Source organism: Rhea americana, unplaced genomic scaffold, assembly GCF_003343005.1.
Source record: "Rhea americana isolate MKP2758 unplaced genomic scaffold, rheAme1 scaffold_155, whole genome shotgun sequence".
Classification (NCBI taxonomy): domain Eukaryota; kingdom Metazoa; phylum Chordata; class Aves; order Rheiformes; family Rheidae; genus Rhea; species Rhea americana.
Window position 1 is genome coordinate 1,853,601 of NW_028185650.1, and position 18,267 is coordinate 1,871,867.

Here is an 18,267-nt window from a genome sequence, read left to right on the forward strand (position 1 = left end):
TATATGTAATCCTAAGTATATTTTTCCATTTCCTTGTTATGCATTTTAAACAAAGAACTTTTAATAATCTTAAAGGAGCTCGCTGCCTTTCTCTGTGTACTCCTSCACTCCAAGTCCATCTAAAGACGAGACTCCTCTCCATTTGTGGGCAGAGCTCCGTAGTGCTTTAGATATCAAAATAAGTTCTCTGGGAGCTCTTTTGAATGGAGTAGGGCCATACAGAGCTGCTTCTCCCTGCCCACCTTGGGATCTTGTTCTCTTCTATTAATTTTCTCCCTCATTCCATCTTTCCCAAGAAAAGGAATTGTTAAAAGCTGCTGATCACTTCCAGTTCCCAAATACAATAAAAACATGTCACTTTGGCTTAAGCTCTGGAAATCATAAGTGTATGCCACAAGCCAACAGACCTTTGCTTCACTATTAACGAAACCCTCTGGATAAGTGTACCAGTCACTGTGTTYGAAAGAACTGAAGTCCTTTAACACATACATCAAATAGCATTCAGAATAACAAATCTTCAGTGTGAGGATAACTCAGTGAAGTGAAATAAGGATTTAAAAACAAAGGTGATATGTTTCTCTAACTGTTCTAGCTAGAAGTAAAAATGCTGTGAAGTCAATTGCTTCTCGAGGCATACGAACCCAGGCTGGCCTTTCATCCGTCCCCTGGTAGTCTATAGTGGATTGAGTCATCTGCGCGTTTTCTAGATTCTTCACCATCCGAGCAATCAGTTCCCCAATGTCGCTTCGAGGAGCTGATCCATAGGAAAAGCCTAAGTTATCCTGGTACAAAGAATGGAAGAAAAGTATAGTGCAGAAAGAGGAGGCAGGGAGAGAGAAACATAATACGGGAAAGATTAGAGTGCCTAGATAGCCTAGATAATTTCTATTCCTTCTTCTTATGTGCTAGATGGTCCACATKTATCTACAGTGGTCAATAGCACCGGTTGTTCTGGTACCGTTATTGCAACTTCATACTTCATAACAGGTGTTGAAACTAGCTTTATTACTTTTACTTTTGATAAAGCATAGTAAACKGAGAAAATCTAGGTCCATGCTGGAAACCAAAGGGTTAACTTTCTAAGCATGTATATACTATTAGCTCTTTTACCTGAAGTCTTGTATGTTAATAGAGCTGCAGCATCATGGTACTAAGTTCATTTTACTGGGTGAAGGCACTTAAAGGAGTGTGCTGGTTTTACTGATCTGACCCCTTCTCCCCATCTTCATGTTCAGCTTCTGCTAACTCCCCTTTTGGTGCTTGCTATTTGTTAATGGGGAACTTCCACAAAAGATTCCCCCCGTCTCCTAGAAATGGACATTTGCTATGTGAACTAAACCAAACAGTTCCAAAAAGTTACATGTATTGGATTACTAATGGAGAGGTCCATCTTCTTTGCCAGTTGTTAAGGCTCATCTGCAGGGTTCATGTGGACTTACATCAATGGAGCTGGCCATGAGGGATCCTCTGGCAATCGCATGTTTCATAATTTTATAGATATCTTTTGGGGCATCTCTTATCTCGTAGAACTCTGTCACTCCTCCGGTGAAGTCCTCCATGGCCTCTGTGGTGTTGCCTCCTTTCAAAGCTTCATAGGACCCATGGAGTCTTGGAAAGAGAAAAAAAGAATCAAATTACCTTTTCTGTGCATATGTGTATGTATATACACAGGCACACACACATTTCTTTATATAATAATCTTGTGTGTGTATTCACACGTGTATATACACACACAAACATATGCATACTGAAAAAATCCATATGTTTGGTAACCCTAAAATTTAAAGGTTTAAAACATGCTGCCTGCACGTATTAAAAAGAAGAAAAGAAAAGACATTGAGAATCAAATGTAGATCTCTGCATGAGTAGTAAATTAAACTAGAAAATATGCTTTACCCCATGCCCAATTCTAAGCCACTAGACTCTATGAAAAAGGGTGCTTGTCCTAAGAGCYTCTTACAGTGCACGTATAAGTCAGATACTTAGTGTTTTGATCGCCTCCCCAGATACAGCCTCAGCTAGGTGCGGTATAGTGGGTTTTTTACTTTGCATAGGCCTTTTCCAGAAGAGCGCTCCAGAACTCGTTGCGCTGGGAGGACTTGGTGAAGACCAGCTGGTTGTTGTAGGTGGGTAGGCAGTCATCGATGACGACRTCCACCCAGTCTCCATAGCGCCAGAACTGAGTAAAGGCACACAGAAAAACTTCCTGGTTTATTTGATGCARGGAAGGGGGAGCCTGGTTTAAAAGATGGGCTGAGCGAGGGGGGGAAATAAATCCAGAAACTATCTTAATCTGTTGAAACTTCGAAACTCCTTTCTGGCCTCCTGAGGCCAGAGCTGAGCCCTGGTGGCTGGCAGAGGCTGCAGCTCCTTGCTCAGTGGGGTTTAGTCATTCGGGAGGTCTAACACCCAGGGAGATCCAGGGCACAAGTTTGAAGCAAGTTTTTAAGCAGCTACAGGCTACCTTATCCTCCTTCTTGCCTCTTCTYGGTCTTGGGCATTTCCAGCTCTTCCTCAAGGCTCTAATAACAGATCCCCGGTCCTCCCGCAAACCCGCACACAGCCGYGTCCAGGCAATGCCTGGGCCGCTGGGCTCCTGCACCGGCATCGCCCGCCTGTGGCTCCCCGCTCACGGGACCCGTGTGAGGGGATTCATTTAGGCCCGTTCCTCATCCCTGCTCCTGCTCAATGCTTTCAAAGGGTTCAGGAAGCAAAGAGCACAGTGCGCCAGGGTCTCAGCGAGCGCAGGGCGAATGCAGCCACATCTTCTTCCACGTAGATGGAGGGACTCACCTGGAAGTGGAAGATGCCGGCGTAGTTTTGTATGAAGGACTGGTCGTGAGGTATGACTCTACAGAGGAGTTTTTTATTCAGCGTCAGGCAAGCGATGGCTGCCAGGAACCAGCAGTCACCTGCAAATCAAGCAGAGATGAAGGGACAGAGGGAAGATCTGAGATACTGCCAAGTAATGCTTCAATTTTCAGTAGGATGTGCCATGGCCCATCAGTAAAAGGCTGAACTGAACATCTATATCACTTTAGCATATGTCTAGCACTCTGTTTATTTGTGCTATGGAAATGCTTATTGGCTCCACTCGTGGCTTGATATACACTTAYTAAACAGGTGAGCCTTGCCCCAAAGGTTTGAGAGGTCTAATTCACGTTGCCTTAGCTTGCTCAGAAAGCACTATATTTGTTTATAAATCCATGGATTTTGAATCTGCTTCTGTTGTAACCAGTGGGTTACCTGGTTGGCTGCCTTCAGTCAACTGGCTCTTGGGGTCTCTATTCTCATAGGAGAATACAGCCCAAAAAATAGTTGTCTGAGGCCAGAACGTCGCCTGTGTTCAGAGAGAGCCAGAGATCTGGTGAGTACTGATAGCTGCTGTGAGATTCCCCCGCCCCACGTGAACTCCTTGCTGACTTTCCACGTTAGTTTTCTTTCCAAGCTTAGGACAAATCCAGGTGAGRGAGGACTCTCTCTCCTAGAGGACCTCTGTACAGCTGATGCTAAGTCTTAAATACTGTTTTTTCCACTCTCAAGATAACCCACTGTCCAAATCCTAATTCTGTGGGGCCTCTTTCTTGCTTCATTTTCTCTTTTCTCTTTCTGAATCTGCATCCGCATTGTTCTACATGCTGTCCATTTTAGGTCTCCTCAATTTCTTGTTTAGACCCTTGCTTAAGTTTGCTGCCTCCATGAGAGCTCTAGGAAAGCATAGCTCCATTAAAGCCTCCTAACAACTACTGGAAAAGAAGTTAGAGGGTATGCTTGTCTAAACAGATTATGTGAATTAGTGGGGTGAGAGCATTATACGTGGTGGTAAAAACTAAACCTGATCGTAAGAAGTTGCAAAAGAAATTAATAAAACTAAGTGGTGGGATGTTAAAATGTATGGAAATACATGTACATATGCATGTTGGGAAATGTATATATGTATATACATATGCATATACCTATGTATACAAAAGTGTATTCTAAGTTACCTATTTCCCCTTAGGAAGGATCCGGGGTTCACTGTGAACAGGAGTTTCCATAAACTGTACAATGTTCAGCAGTAGTCAAAAAGATAGAGTGCTAAGAGTAGTTGGGAAAAGAATGAAAGAAAAAAGAGAGAATATAATATGCATGCAAATTAATTTTTGTCCACATTTTGGAAACTGAAATTCTGGTCACCTTGGGGGGRAAAAAAAAAGGAAGTTTAAAAAACRAGRAAAAAAAGCAATGGGAAGGTGATGAGGACTATCTCAAGCATGGAAGAACTTCTAAATGAAAAGATTAACACAGATCAAGATGTATCAGCTTAGAAAAACAGGCACAGGAGAAGTTAAAAAACTATGAAAGACATGACAAAGCTGGGTAGAGAATGACTTTGCAAAGCAATGCAGGTGAGTGCCCCAGGGACAGCTGTTGCAAAGGCATCACTTGTACCTAAGTATTGTTTCTATATCTCAAAGCATCTTTGAGCACCTGAGCTTAAGTTCTTCAGTATAGAGTACAAGTCTACAAGGCACRCTTAGTTGGAGGCCTCCAGCAGTTCCTAGATGGAAATAGCAAGACTAAATACCTGAAAAAATACAACAGTAGCAGATTAGGTTTTTTTTCCTCTCACTCAAATAACTGCTTCTCTTTCTTTATCTCTTATTCTCATCTTAACTCACTCAGTTCTTCCTCGAGTCTGAGAGAAAGGCCACATCTTGCCAAATGATGCTTTATAACACACTCATGCTACTAGTTCCTGAAAAGCAAAACATGCTGCAAAGCATTGTTCTTTCAAAGTTCTTCCCCAGATTGCTACAAGACAGGTRTCAACGACTTGCTATAGCGAAGGARTCAGTAAGTGATGATGCAAATTTTAAAAAAGTATGGGTGGAACTGAGAATTTCTTACCTAGTTCTCCTTGGCAGATATCTGTTCTGTTGGCTCCACCAATAATGAATCGTGGATTCTCACAGATTTCCTGCAAAATACAAGCAGATGATCAGGAAAAACATGYGTTATGATGCTTGTTTGCCACAGAAATAAAAGCTATTTTGGGACAATGTTTTCCTATAACATAATTTGTGGATATCAGCATCTCTTGCAGTGTTTTCAGCTGCAGAATTCCAGTAAAGAATTATTTTGAAACTTCTTTTCCTCTTGTTATAGCATTTAATTGCCAATGCTACATTCAGAAATGTAATACAGCTATCATCTGTCTCTGAGTACAGGAAGGTCTTCTGCCCTGCAGTTAGGGCAGTATGTTAGGTTTATTAGTATTTACRCTTGTGCAAAATGGGTACAAGATGTAGCACAGGCATAAATAAATGATTTCTGTGCATTAGGGTCAGATCCAGCTGAACTGYAAAGGAAGGAGAGGGTTGTGGAATTATGCACTGACTACACTCAAGTTGTCCTACCCTTTTCTCAATAATCTGAGAGTGAAAGAGAGGTTAAATCAGGTGCCTCTTGCTCTGTTGTTTGAAAAACAACCTCTGTCCATGTATGAAAATGCTTCAAGGAATTGCTGTAGGKAAGGAAGGGCTATGCATGAACTACCAACAAATGAAGGTGGGACTATGGCAGGGTTTACACAGAACCTCTTCCAAATTAATGATAACCATTTGTCTACCAAAYGGGACAAAAAACCTACAGGGTACATGAAAGCCATACGAAGAAGTAGGTACAGCCTCTCCAACACCTCAGTGTTGGTTCCCTGAACATATTGGGCGAGGAGAAAAAAAACCACCTTTACTGGCAACTCGCATCCAAGCCCGGCAGAGGGAAAAAAAAAAGCCTTTGCTTTTTCCCACCCCTCATGGAAAAGGGCCAAATGGTCAAACACTTTGTATGAATTGAAAAGGGAAGGCATCTGACTTTTGGACCTATCTCTTGTGAGAGTAAGAAAAGAAAGATATTGCAACCTGAAGACCAGTTTTCTGAGCAGTTGTAAACGTGGGGAAGAAGACAAACTATAGCCCAAGAACCTAATTTTCTGGAGCGGGAAGGAGAAAAACAACAGATGATTACTTGAGAGCRCTGAGTAATTGGCAGTACAAGCAGCTGACACTGCCTCTGYGGTTTAAAGCTTTTTTCCCATGTCRTCAGGGTAGCCTTGGATTTTTCCCAGACTCGTGTTTCMAGTCTAATTATTTCACTTGGCTGGAGTGCACTTTTTGCTCCTTCAGCAGCACCTTTACTTTGATGTAACTATTAGTCACACAGCCAGAGAAAGACCCACTTCCGACTCCCTGCAGCAGTATCTTATTCTGGCAGGATTGTCCTGTTATTTCAGGCCTTAGTCAGCTGTTGTCCGCGGTTCAGTTCTGCCAGGGCAACTGTGTGAGCTGCCTTCGTGCTTCTCTCCACCCACTTGCTTTGTTGAAGATACTCTTCCCGATATTCCTGTGGTGCCCTTTTGAAAACTGGTTGTGAGCTAACATGTTTTTGGATTGTGTTTTCACCTCTAACTATATATTTTAGCTTGATTGACATGTGTCAACTTCTAACAATATGTTTTAGCTTGAACCTGCTCCAGTTAAAATATAAAGCTCTTGAATTCAGCAGGCTGTATTTTCTAYGAAGATAGTTAGATGTCTAAAAGTGCTTCCATATACTAAATGTGTGTTGACGATTGTTCCCTGGTGCAATTTCATGCATCATCCACTCGTTTGCTTTGGAGAATAATCTGCCTGTGCAGCAGATTATCTGAGTGCTTCATTTTCATTCTAAGCAGATCTACCTGGCTGCTAACTTGATTCTATTTGCATTCGCCATGAAAAGAAATTTCCTCCTGTTGATTTTCTTGGTTATGGAGATCATCACCATAGGGAAGTCATTAAATCTGGAATTTGTAATTGTAATGCAGTGCTGTGACCTCCTGACTGCGAGCAAGGCGAATGACAAAGGAGTGTTTAAAAGGCCAGTCTCACAGTGGAGCCTTCCTATTAATTCTTAGTGTCATTACCTCCAAACAGGACCTCTTATTACTCTGCAGTGCGTTATACTAAAGTCCTCTTCTCGTATCTGAAAGTTAATGAGAAGCAGTGCTCCATAGTTTATATAGGAGCTGTTAGTAATCTCATTTTTTCAATAGAAAAATTGCATATTCAATAGGAATTGCAAATTCAACAGGAAAACTGACTCTCTGTGGCCTAATTTAATGCACCACATAAAGATTGTTTCAAATCTCCTTGACTTCACCACCAAGTGATAAACCATAACATAAAATTGGGCAACCTTGTCATGTCAGGTGTTACAATGCCATTCCCTTAGCATCCTCCATTTGTGGTGAGCTGGAGGGCAGGTCCTTCTGTGCATCCACGGCCTGGCCAGCAGCAGTACAAGCTCTTTGGTGCTGATCATGCACCATCATTTTTATTGTTCACTTAGTGCCTTCCTAATGCATGCTGACATATGGCATACCATGTACAGTATATTATCTTGCCCCATGACACTCTTTATGCTCAGTTATTGTGTGCCAGAGGTCCCAACCTCACTGTGCTCTCTAGAAATCTCTAACCTCTAAGGGAAGTATTTTGGAAACTATAAGATCTAAATAAGTCAGTGACAACCTAGCATGTTCTGTGATCTCTATGGCAAACGCTGGAATTTTGAACAAAGATGCTGAACATCATTGCTTCTCCATCCCTGCTTACTGAGGCAAGCAGATGTGGGTTAACGGACTGAAGTGAGGACAGGAAATCAGCAGTCTGTAAGCTCTCAGTTTTTGCTCTGTAACTAGTTTGCTGCAAAATCTTAGTCACCTGTTCATATGTATTATGCTTCTTGTGTATGAGGCATGTAAATATTCCAGAGTCCTATAAAGATTAACTAGCTAAACTCTGAAAGAGCTCTATGAAAACTGAACTGCATGGTAAACAGACCTCTGTTTTAATGAATAAAGTAATTAAATGCAAACTTCAGCTATTATTTCCTTCACATATATTGGATCTTCCTTTCTCTTTTCTGAAGCTGTTTCCACGCACTTGGGACACTTCTGTTTTCTTTGAGTGTCACCTGGACACGCAGAGGGAATTCTACCTGGCTGCAGGAGGCTGTTGAGAATTCCCCAGGAGGRTGAGAGCTGTTAGCAGCTGTCTAGCCCCTGGAGCCAGTGCTGCTGCTGTGCTCCTGGCTCCGCATGATGTGGTGGGCCGGGCTGGGAGGTGGAGTTGAACTCTGCTCCCGCAGGAAGCATGGGTATGGGAGGCTGAGTCTGCTAGAAGGGTTAGCGCAGTCTRTTGCTGAGCTGGATGTAACCTGATTTAGGAGAGAACGGGCCCTCTGAGCTTCTCATCTCCCAGGGGCTGGTGGATGATTTAATATTATGAAGGAACTGAGAGGGTTTTAAWTTCCCTGCTACTTTGAACAGAAACACTGGATGGATCCTGCAGTCTTTACTCAAGAAAACTTTCACAGATGTCCCTTGGCTTTTGCCTAAATTGAGTATTACAAGATCTACTCTGCGCATTCAGGGCATGGCAYGACAGTCAGCTGGGTAGAATTACAGTCCTCTTTACCACCCCTGTGACAAGGTTTACAGCWGCCCCGCGTGGCAGAGCGTCCTGACGGTAATGCACAAGACCAGTCCTTGTGGCCCCAGCACAGACCAATCGCTCTGGGAGGCGGTGGCGGAGGAGCCGACCGCGGGGCAGCAGCAATTCCAGAGTCAAGAGCCTGCAGGGTCAGACGCGTGAGCGCACAGAGTTAACTTTGGGGACACCTGTCCTCGTCTCAGTAACGTATTTCACGGCGGGATAAGTGCCACAAGAGCGCTGTGAAAAGCCTGAGCCACAGCTGAGTCGTTGCCCATGCGTGAGGGGCGCTCGGGCTCCTGTGCACCGGGGGCAGCTGGCCGGGTGCCTCAGAGCGGGGCAGTTTCATTCTCAGCAGCTGATCTGCCCTGGGTAAATCCCTGATGCAAATGCAGACTAACAGCCTTTTGATGTGTTAGTATGCTGAAATCTGCAGCTAAGAAGCACTATTCCGAACATCACTTATCAGTGCTTCATTAACAGTGTTTGCAAAGGGCAACCACATGATGCTGATACATCATATATTTTATATTCTTATACATTAATCTGATGTGTGTGTGGGGGAAGSTGGGATACATGACATGACCCAGGTGACTCAGCAAGCTAGAGGCAGTTAGGAATAGATTGCGCATTTCCTAGCCCTCTGTTTTAACCAGGAGATTTTACCTTACATTGTGCATTTGTTTATTTGCTATTTCTAGGCCTATGTGGTAGGCATGATACATCAGAAATCAGGGAAAGAATCTAGYGAGAAATCAGTATTAGGTATTTTCTCAGGACTTCTGAACTGTCTGGTATTCTATTTTCTTTTACAATGTATTTCTCAAGGTTGGCTCAATTCAGATTTGACTTAACAAGTGAGTTAAAGAAATATCTTTGAGACAGACATCCAGACAGGTGAACTTTCCCCAAAACAGAGGCTTGATACATGTATGCCCATTTACATCAGACAGAAGTGAAGTTACATTGTGCCTTTTTGCCCTTTCAGTGCTTTCTTGTACGCACACTTACGGTCCGTTTGCCCCAGCGTGCTGGCATTCCTCCACTACACTGCTGTGTCACTTTTCTCCCTGCAGAAATACGGGAAATCCCCTCCCTTTACAGATGATTGCATTGCTGCCCCATTTAACTCATTTCCGGGAGTTGGTGCARCCGCGGTGGTGCTGAAGGAGTCGGGCAGCACTTGGCCACGTGACAGAGCACGTACACAYGGGCACCCCGGGGGCAGACAGCCTATGGGGGTTTTACAGAGACCTGTGGCAATGGACGTACCAAATCAAAGTGGAAACACCTCTTTAAAGCCACTCCAAAACTAACTCTTCTTCTACATTTGATTCAATTATTCTAGTTCTTTCGAAGACTAGATTTTTCATTATCCTCTCTAACACAGAAATACAAACTCCGTCACCTTAGTGAGAACTAGTAACTATAAGAAGCGTTATATCAGTGCCACCTCTGTCTCACAGTGCTTGGATTAGACCCCTGCATCAGACATTATCACCAACTGGGACAACACATTTTCCTACTCTTTTGTTTTGGTTTCCCTCTTTGCTCTGTTAAGAGCTCCACCTTGTTGCCCTTGAGACAGCAGCATATGGCCATACTCTGATTCTGTAGCAGCTACCCACAAAAGCTACTTTTGCTGTTTATTTGTGCTGTGTTACTGTGGTTAGCTTTATCTAGCCTCGCTTTGTCACTGAGGCGCAGATTTCACTGTCAGAGAAGTAYGGCATATCTAGAAAAGGCAGCCAGCAATGTCGGAAAGAGGAAGCTCCTCAAAACCATGTTCTTGCTGCCGGACAAGGGATGGTGGGGGACAAGGCCGCGTCCTGGGGGCTGCTGCACTGGAGAGGAGCAGCCGCGTGGCAGGAGTGGCAGTGAAAGAGAACACATTTTGTGGTAGGACAGAGAATCAATGGGGAGTTGAGGAACGAGTCCTCTGCATGAGAGAGGCTGAAGGTGACAAAGAACAGGAAGGCTGACTGGGGAAAAGCCCACAAGACAGGAAGAAAGGAAGGGGACTAACATACAGGCTTCCTTCTTCATGGTGATTATAACGCACTGTTTTGGCGAGCACGTAATAAGCTAATCAACCTTTGAAAGTCAGCTGAGCAATGTTGGGAATGAACAAAAACTGCACAAAAGCGTGATTCAGAGCATAGTTTGTTCTCTTATTTTCACACACTAGGAAAGCAGTAGAATACTGAAGACATAGCGAAAAAGGGTAGTGCCCAGTAATATGTTGCAGCACAAGAACTTTTCTTTGCAGTTTCAGATAAGCCAATTCCAAACAAATCGCACAAGAACCAATTCAATTTCATTCTTTTCTACATGCTTCATTCCATCTCATTTTATTCCTCTGGCCATTCTTAGCCTAGCTAGTTATCTTCCAGGATAGCTCTTTAAGGAAATATACTTGCAGCTTAGTTTCTTCCCCCTCTTGCAAAACAAGCATGCTCTGGGTGAATACTTTGATTTATAGAAAGTTAAAGGCACTCAGCAAACATGTTACTTACACGTGGTCTTTTCCACTCAAACTTGATGGGGATTTTCTGGCTATAGAAGAGGGAAGTCTCATTAGGTGGGAAATCAGGATCTTCATAGAGGATGTTTTTCTCCAGGCACTTCTTGTGAAGCTCTTCATAGGTCTTTTCCTTTGCTCTGATAATGGGCTGGTTGCGACTGATTATGGCAGAATAAATCCCCCCTGTTCCCCCACCTGTACCTTCAGCTGTAGTGCTAACAGTAGCACTAGGAACTGACCCAGCAGCTGTCTCCTGAGCCACTGCTGCATTTATGGCGGTTGGCATGGGAATCAAATTTAAAGCAAATGTTAAAAGAAAGAAAGATCTTGAAAACGGAAAGGAAATTTGAAAAAAAAAAGAGGAAGCTGTTGTGTAAAAAGTGTTTCCTTTTTGTTGAAATTCTCCTAATCAGATTTGCAAACAATAAAGTTCCATGTAGTTGAGTAGTTTGTGCATCCTCTTGATGGCAATATTTTCTTGTAGGTAAGTAATTGATTTTACTCCTTGCTGTGGAACAAGATAACCCCTCGGTTAATTCTTGCGCCTGAGTTGTTGTTTCTACAGCGTGTGCCTATATGTATGCCTGCCCTGAGCGTGTGTGTAAGCACCCAGAAGAGACAAGTTTTAACGCAGGCAGCCTAAAAATAACCACGGGCGGAGAGAAAGAGAACAAGTGGGAGAGGGAGCGGTTAGTGAGAYGGCATGAGTCTGCTGCGCAGCTCCTGCCAAGGCCAGGCATGCTCTTGGGCTTTACGGGTGCAGGCTGACTCCTGCTGCAGGCAGCTTGCCTCTCCTCAAATGGAGAGAGCAGTGGAAATTGGGAGCTAAACTCCTGCTGGTGTGGGAACATAATTATATAGTCCTGCTAGCCAATAAACTAGTCCTGACACTCCTTAAGGAACTGTTGATTTTTTTTTCCCCTGTAGTTACTGAAAAGCTATCTTTCTATACAGTCTTAATGGTGAAAAGCACAAATAATTTTATTTGATGCTACTGAGGTCAGTTCAATAAATGCCAGTTGGGGTTTAGCTCCTCCAAATTACAGCAAGAGAGCAGCTTGCCAGGATTAAGATTCACCTGGTGATAGCTACTTCCCATATAAAAGGCACATTTATATACAGGGGCCCAGTGTGGAAACTGTGCCATTGTGTGGGTTAGGATATACTAATCTAAGAGGAAATACAGGGTGACACCACCGTATATGTAGCAAGAAAAGCCCTCTAACACCCTAATTTCTTTGGTTAGGAAGTCTTAAATCACATGACAGCATCATTGTTATTTTTGCGTAATGACACTAATAGCTGGACTCTGGCTCACACCATGCACACTGACCTTCTGCCCTAGTACTAAAGTGTTTGCCAAAGCAGTAATTTTTGGTTGGTATTTGTTCCTCAGATATTTGTTTCATTTACTCATTTCAAATCAATGGTACAATGGACAATTATTAGGCCCCTCACACTCCATTAGGGCAACCTTTGAAGAAGCTAATACACTTATCAAGTTGAGCTAACCTCTGAGAATATTAATCCTCATCTTTCTAACAGTGGCCTAAATCTTTTTCTTTTTTATTATGAATGCAAGCCTCCTTTTGCAGCAACAGGGCAATGAGAAAGGGCTAATTCATCTGTTCTTGGAAATAGGAATGCAGTTGCTTCAAGACAGGTTGTCCACCTGTGGAATTGATGACTTCGTCATTACATTTAGATATGAGGATTGAAGGTATCACATCTGACATCACTTTGCATGACAGCTTGGCACACATGTCACTCTTCCCAGGATAATTCAAGAGCAATATACTTTTCACTTTTAACCTAACACTGCTCTTTATAGATGTGTGAGGGTATTTTCTGGTTATATATGTTCAAAAGCAACTTCTCCTTTTCCTATTTTTACTAGACAGGTGATTTTGCTCTTGTAGGGCTTTTTGTGAGAAGCAGGAGTTGTTAGTAAAAGACAAAGGGTATCTTGAAAAAATGCAATTTACTAGAGAGGTGAATAGATGGTCTTACTACAGACACCAAAAAGCCCCCTTTGTCCACTTGGAATGGAGCCACCTTTTGTGATGGAATTTCTTGCAAGTAAAAGTACCCAGCACTTGACCTTGTTCAGACAAAGCAGAAGTGGACTATAAGAATGATAACGTTTGCATTTAACTGTTATGAAGTCTGATCTCTGGTTGTTTTTGCTAACTGAATTCAGTTATACTTTGTGGCTTACAACATGAGTGTAAATGTATTTCTTGATTTGTGGCATAAATATATGGAAAAGTATGAGAGTTGCTACAACTGCCAATGTAAATGTCATTTTTTTGAAATTTAATTCCTCAAGCCTAAAGACGACTTCTAAGAGCTGTCAAGCAACTAAAGCCTACAGAAATCTATACAAGTTAGGCACATCATACTACTGAAAACATAACCCATGAGAACTTACTCATAGCATCCTGATATCATCCTGAGAGTCACAGCATAAAAAGCAGACAGCCACTTTTAATCAGATACATTTTAAAGAATATTACTTAGAAATTCTCCATAGTACAAGGAAGGTTAGAAGGAATAAGGTGTTTAACTCACTTCAATGTTACTTTATTCCATTTACTTTCACACTTCAGAAATACCAGGTAAAATGTTTCATTAAAATGTTCCAGACAATAATTACACAGTCAGAACCACCTTTACGCTTAAATGTAGGAAACAATCACCATTTAAACCTTAGAAGCCAATAGAAGAATGGAGCCTGTAAAAGACCTATTTGCTGCTGATCCACTTGCCTGCATTAAGCACAGCACTGTTTAGGCTGCCAGTCCCCAATTCCTACAGCAGAGGCTTATAGTACCTACTAGAAGGGTTGAAAAACAGCTTTGCAGACTAAAGGAGGAGGAACGCAGGGGTCTGGTGGGGAACAAGTTGCACTCAGTAGTCAAAAGCAGAGTAATCATAGTTAGCTCTCACATTTGATATTTGCAGAAATCTGCCCTGCGGAGGACAAACAGCAGCAGGTGGCAATGACTGACTGACCCTGCTCAGGGAGGGCTTAGTAAGAAGAGCAGGGCACATTGCACAAATGGACGGTTATGTTCCCTTTAGTCCGCAAAAATGTTAACAATGCTTCTCTGCTTCCCAAGAGTCAATCTACTGATCTTTTCAGAAAATATTTCCTTATCTTACTGAAAATAAATACATAAATAAATAGATTCTGCTCTTTTGTATCCATAAAACCCAACTGACAGTATGTTCAGGCTTGCCTGAATCGATTTTAAAGTAATATATTATTAATATATATTAAAGTAATATATTCCTATGAGTAAGAAGTGCAGCAAAAGGGGCAGGAGACTTGCATGGGTGAGCAAGGAGCTCTTGGCCAAATTCAGACAGAAGAAGGAAACACACAGAATGTGGAAGAGGAAACAGGCTACTTGGGAGAACTATAGGAATGCAGTCAGAGTATGTAGAGATGCTGCAAGGAAGGCTAAGGCCCAGATGGAATTGAGTCTGGCAAGGGATGTCAAGGACAACAGGAAGGGCTTCTTCAACGACATCAGCAGCAAGGGGAGGACGAGGGAAAACGTGGGCCAGCTACTGACTGGAGAGGGGGCCATGGTGACAAGGGATTCAGAGAAGGCAGAATTACTGAATGCCTTCTTTGCTTCAGTCTTTACTGCTAAGGAATCCTGCAGCCTGGACGTGAGGGAGAAAGTCTGGAGAAGGGAAGACTTTCCTTTGGTTGAGRAGGATAGGATTAGAGACCTTCTGGGCAGGCTAGACATCCACAAATCCATGGGCCCGGATGGGATGCACCCACGGGTACTGAGGGAGCTGGCGGATGTTGTTGCCAAGCTGCTCTCCATTGTCTTTGAAAGGTCCTGGAGAACTGGAGAGGTGCCTGAGGACTGGAAGAAAGCCAATGTCACTCCAAAAGTCTTCAAAAAGGGCAAGGAGGAGGACCCAGGCAACTACAGACCAGTCAGTCTCACCTCCATCCCTGGAAAGGGGATKGAATAGCTCATTCTGGATGTCATCTCTAGACATACGGAGGAWAAGAAGGTGATCAGGAGTAGCCTGCATGGATTCACCAAGGGGAAATCCTGCTTAACCAATCTGAGAGCCTTCTAGGATGGAATGACTGGCTGGGTAGATGAGGGGAGAGCAGTGGACATTGTGTACCTTGACTTCAGCAAGGTTATTGACACTATCTCCCATAACATCCTCCTAGAGAAGCTCAGGAAGTGTGGGTTAGACAAGTAGACAGTGAGGTGGACTGAGAACTGGCTGAAAGGCAGAGCTCAGAGGGTCGTCATCAGTGGCGTGGAGTCTAGCTGGAGACCTGTGGCTAGTGGTGTCCCCCAGGGCTGAGTACTGGGTCCCATCCTGTTCAACTTCTTCATCAGTGACCTGGCTGAGGGGACAGAGTGCCTCCTCAGCAAGTTTGCTGATGATCCCAAGCTGGGAGGAGTGGCTGATACCCCAGGGGGCTGTGCTGCCACTCAGAGAGACCTGGGCAGGCTGGAGAGTTGGGCAGAGAGGAACCTCCTGAGGTTCAACAAGGGCAAGTGCAGGTCCTGCACCTAGGGAGGAATAACCCTAGGCACGAGGACAAGCTGGGGGCTGACCTTCTGGAAAGCAGCTCTGCAGAGAAGGTCCTGGGAGTGCTGGTGGATGACAAGTTGACCATGAGCCAGGAATGTGCCCTTGTGGCCAGGAAGGCCAATGGTCTCCTCAGGAGCATTAGGAAGGATGTTTCCAGCAGATCGAGGGAAGTGATCCTGCCTCTCTACTCAGCCCTGGGGAGGCCTCATCTCGAGTGCTGTGTCCAGTTCTGGGCTCCCCAGTTCAAGAGAGACACGGAGCTACTGGAGAGAGTCCAGCGTAGGGCTATGAAGATGCTCAGAGGGCTGGAGCACCTGCCCTATGAGGAACGGCTGCGAGAGCTGGGCCTCTTCAGCCTGGGGAAGAGAAGACTGAGGGGGGATCTTATCAATGTGTATGAGTATCTGAAGGGAGGGTGTCAAGGGGACGGGGACAAACTCTTTTCAGTTGTCCCATGTGACAGGACAAGAGGCAACGGGCACAAACTGAACCACAGGAAGTTCTGCCTGACCGTGAGGGGGAATTTCTTCCCTGTGAGAGTGACGGAGCAMTGGMMCAGGTTGCCCAGAGAGGTTGTGGAGTCTCCTTCTCTGGAGATCTTCAAGGCCTGCCTAGATGCAACCCCGTCTACCATGCTCTAGGCGACCCTGCTTGAGCAGGGAGGTTGGACTAGATGATCTCCAGAGGTCCCTTCCAACCTCACTGATTCTATGATATTTGACAATAGCAAATGGAGAGGCCAATGAACTTGAATTATGGAGTGACAGCAGCCTGTGAGGAGAGATGCGTCACATAGAAAGGGTAGTGGGAATAGGTAGAATGTATGGGAATTAGCATACTCAGGTTGTGTCTCCAGGCTCTGAAAAGGGAAGGAAGCAGCAGAGCACCCCAGTTCTGTCTGTAGAAAAAGTGGGATTGTGAGGCAAAAGAGTATTAGGTGAGTTGTAAGAAAATGGGGGGATATGCATGAGACGGGATGGCTAAATACAGAATTAATCCCATTAAATTAAAGAGTATTTTCCGTTATAAAGAAAATGTTGAGCGGTTCAAGTTTCCTTTGCCTGAAAATGCTTTCCCATTGCTACCTACTAAACTCAAAACTCAGCTAGATATTAAAACTGATCTACAAATTGCTAAAAAAAGAAAAGAAAGCCAGATGTTATCAGGAATTGAAAGATATGGAACAGCAGAGATGTCCAGAAGCAGAGCTGCTGTATCAGGCTGGCTGTAACCAATGACATTCACGCATCCAAACACACAGACAATTCCTTCCTAAAAAAAATTTTTTTAAGTTGCACTGGTGGAGAGGGGAGCAATAATGTGCAAAGATTTCCATCGCAGTCCTGCTGCCACCCCAAGCCAGCACTGCACTTCTTTAGACTTGTGCCTTCTTGAAAATTCAAATACCRGTTTCAAATCTAGTTATATGGATTCTGACTTCCCCACTTCTGCATTACAATATCACACAACTGATTGGCACTGCCTATTAAAACCTTAGCTTCAGTTCAGCCTGAACTGTTAAGCTAGCCTGTTGTTTACTTTCCTGTACAAACTGCCTGATTTTGCACTGTGGTAAGGATTGGAAAAGGGAAGTGCCTGTACTCATGCTGGGTGGCTCCTTCTGGGTTTGCTTCTCAAAGCAGCTTGCAAGCAGAACACTGACCATAACCTCCACATCTGACATAGCTATCAATGCTGTTTGTTAAAGTGGGCACAGAGCTGCTCTTCCCAAGTGCTCTTCTCTATGAGTGGTTGGCTTTTCAGATACTTATATTAAACCCCATGCCAACCAGTCACAACCTCACCTACTTACCAAGTCAGGATATTCTGGTGCAAGTGAAGGCAGAACTTCACCTTAATGTCTTACTGAAGCTAGCCTAAACCAGATGGTGATTACAATCCCATTGCTATTACATTTTTTCAACCGCTGACTTGAGAAGAGCTACTCAAGTCTAACTTACTGTTTTAAAAGCAAGATTATAGGAAATGTTAGTTTGCAGAGAGGGAAATATGTTCTTCGATCTAACCAGATTCAGATAAGCTTTTTAACTCCTTCAAATCCATTTCCGTTCAGCCTTTCAGTAAATTCTCCGAAGAAGCTGTTTCTCCTTTCACTTGATATGAATCTCCCAGTCAGCACCAACACTCAGGTCTAACTTCTCCAGCGTCAACACAGAGGTCTTCATTTCATATGTGAAAACCACTTCTTTTTCCTTCCCATCTGAACAGGACAAGAAAGTTTACCATATGCTTTAAGAACAACCTTTCTCAAATACAGTTATGCACAACTCCCTCTTATTAATTCAGACCATCCATGGAACTAGCAGTAAAGATTGATTAGAAATGAAATAGTAACCAAATCTGCTCAGAGTACACCCAAGAACGCAGCAGAATTGGAGACACTATTTCTTGTCTTCTGGCCTTTCAAACTAACTTGGGGTATATGAGCTTCCATCACAAAATTATTCAAGGATTTTTCTGCAGAAGTTAACCCTTGTTTCAATATAACTTATTCTCCAAGCACTGTAGAAGTCCTGAGCATTGACAGGTGCAAGCAGAAAGTCCATGTCCATATGATTCCCAAGGTGAAGGGATGCACCTGAAAAGCAGCGAGAAGTGACAAGCCCTCTCTGCAGGTGCTAC

General features: G+C 43.6%; 2 protein-coding genes across 3 annotated transcripts in view; both read right to left on the reverse strand.

Moving 5' to 3' along the window:
* Positions 1-11,684, reverse strand: part of CAPN3 (calpain 3) — a 32,796-nt gene extending 21,112 nt beyond the window's left edge. For both annotated transcript variants that reach the window (XM_085299867.1, XM_085299866.1), the window contains exons 1-6: positions 11,033-11,684; positions 4,891-4,960; positions 2,794-2,912; positions 2,046-2,179; positions 1,440-1,608; positions 642-782 (exon numbers count right to left, since the gene is read on the reverse strand). In XM_085299867.1, coding sequence (XP_085155993.1) covers positions 642-782; positions 1,440-1,608; positions 2,046-2,179; positions 2,794-2,912; positions 4,891-4,960; positions 11,033-11,326 — 927 coding nt within the window. In that variant the 5' untranslated portion in view covers positions 11,327-11,684. The remainder of the gene's footprint in view (positions 1-641; positions 783-1,439; positions 1,609-2,045; positions 2,180-2,793; positions 2,913-4,890; positions 4,961-11,032) is intronic.
* A 1,923-nt stretch (positions 11,685-13,607) lies between these two features.
* GANC (glucosidase alpha, neutral C) overlaps positions 13,608-18,267 on the reverse strand; it is a 32,265-nt gene continuing 27,605 nt past the window's right edge. The window contains exon 24 of the mRNA XM_085299887.1: positions 13,608-17,845. Coding sequence (XP_085156013.1) covers positions 17,736-17,845 — 110 coding nt within the window. The 3' untranslated portion in view covers positions 13,608-17,735. The remainder of the gene's footprint in view (positions 17,846-18,267) is intronic.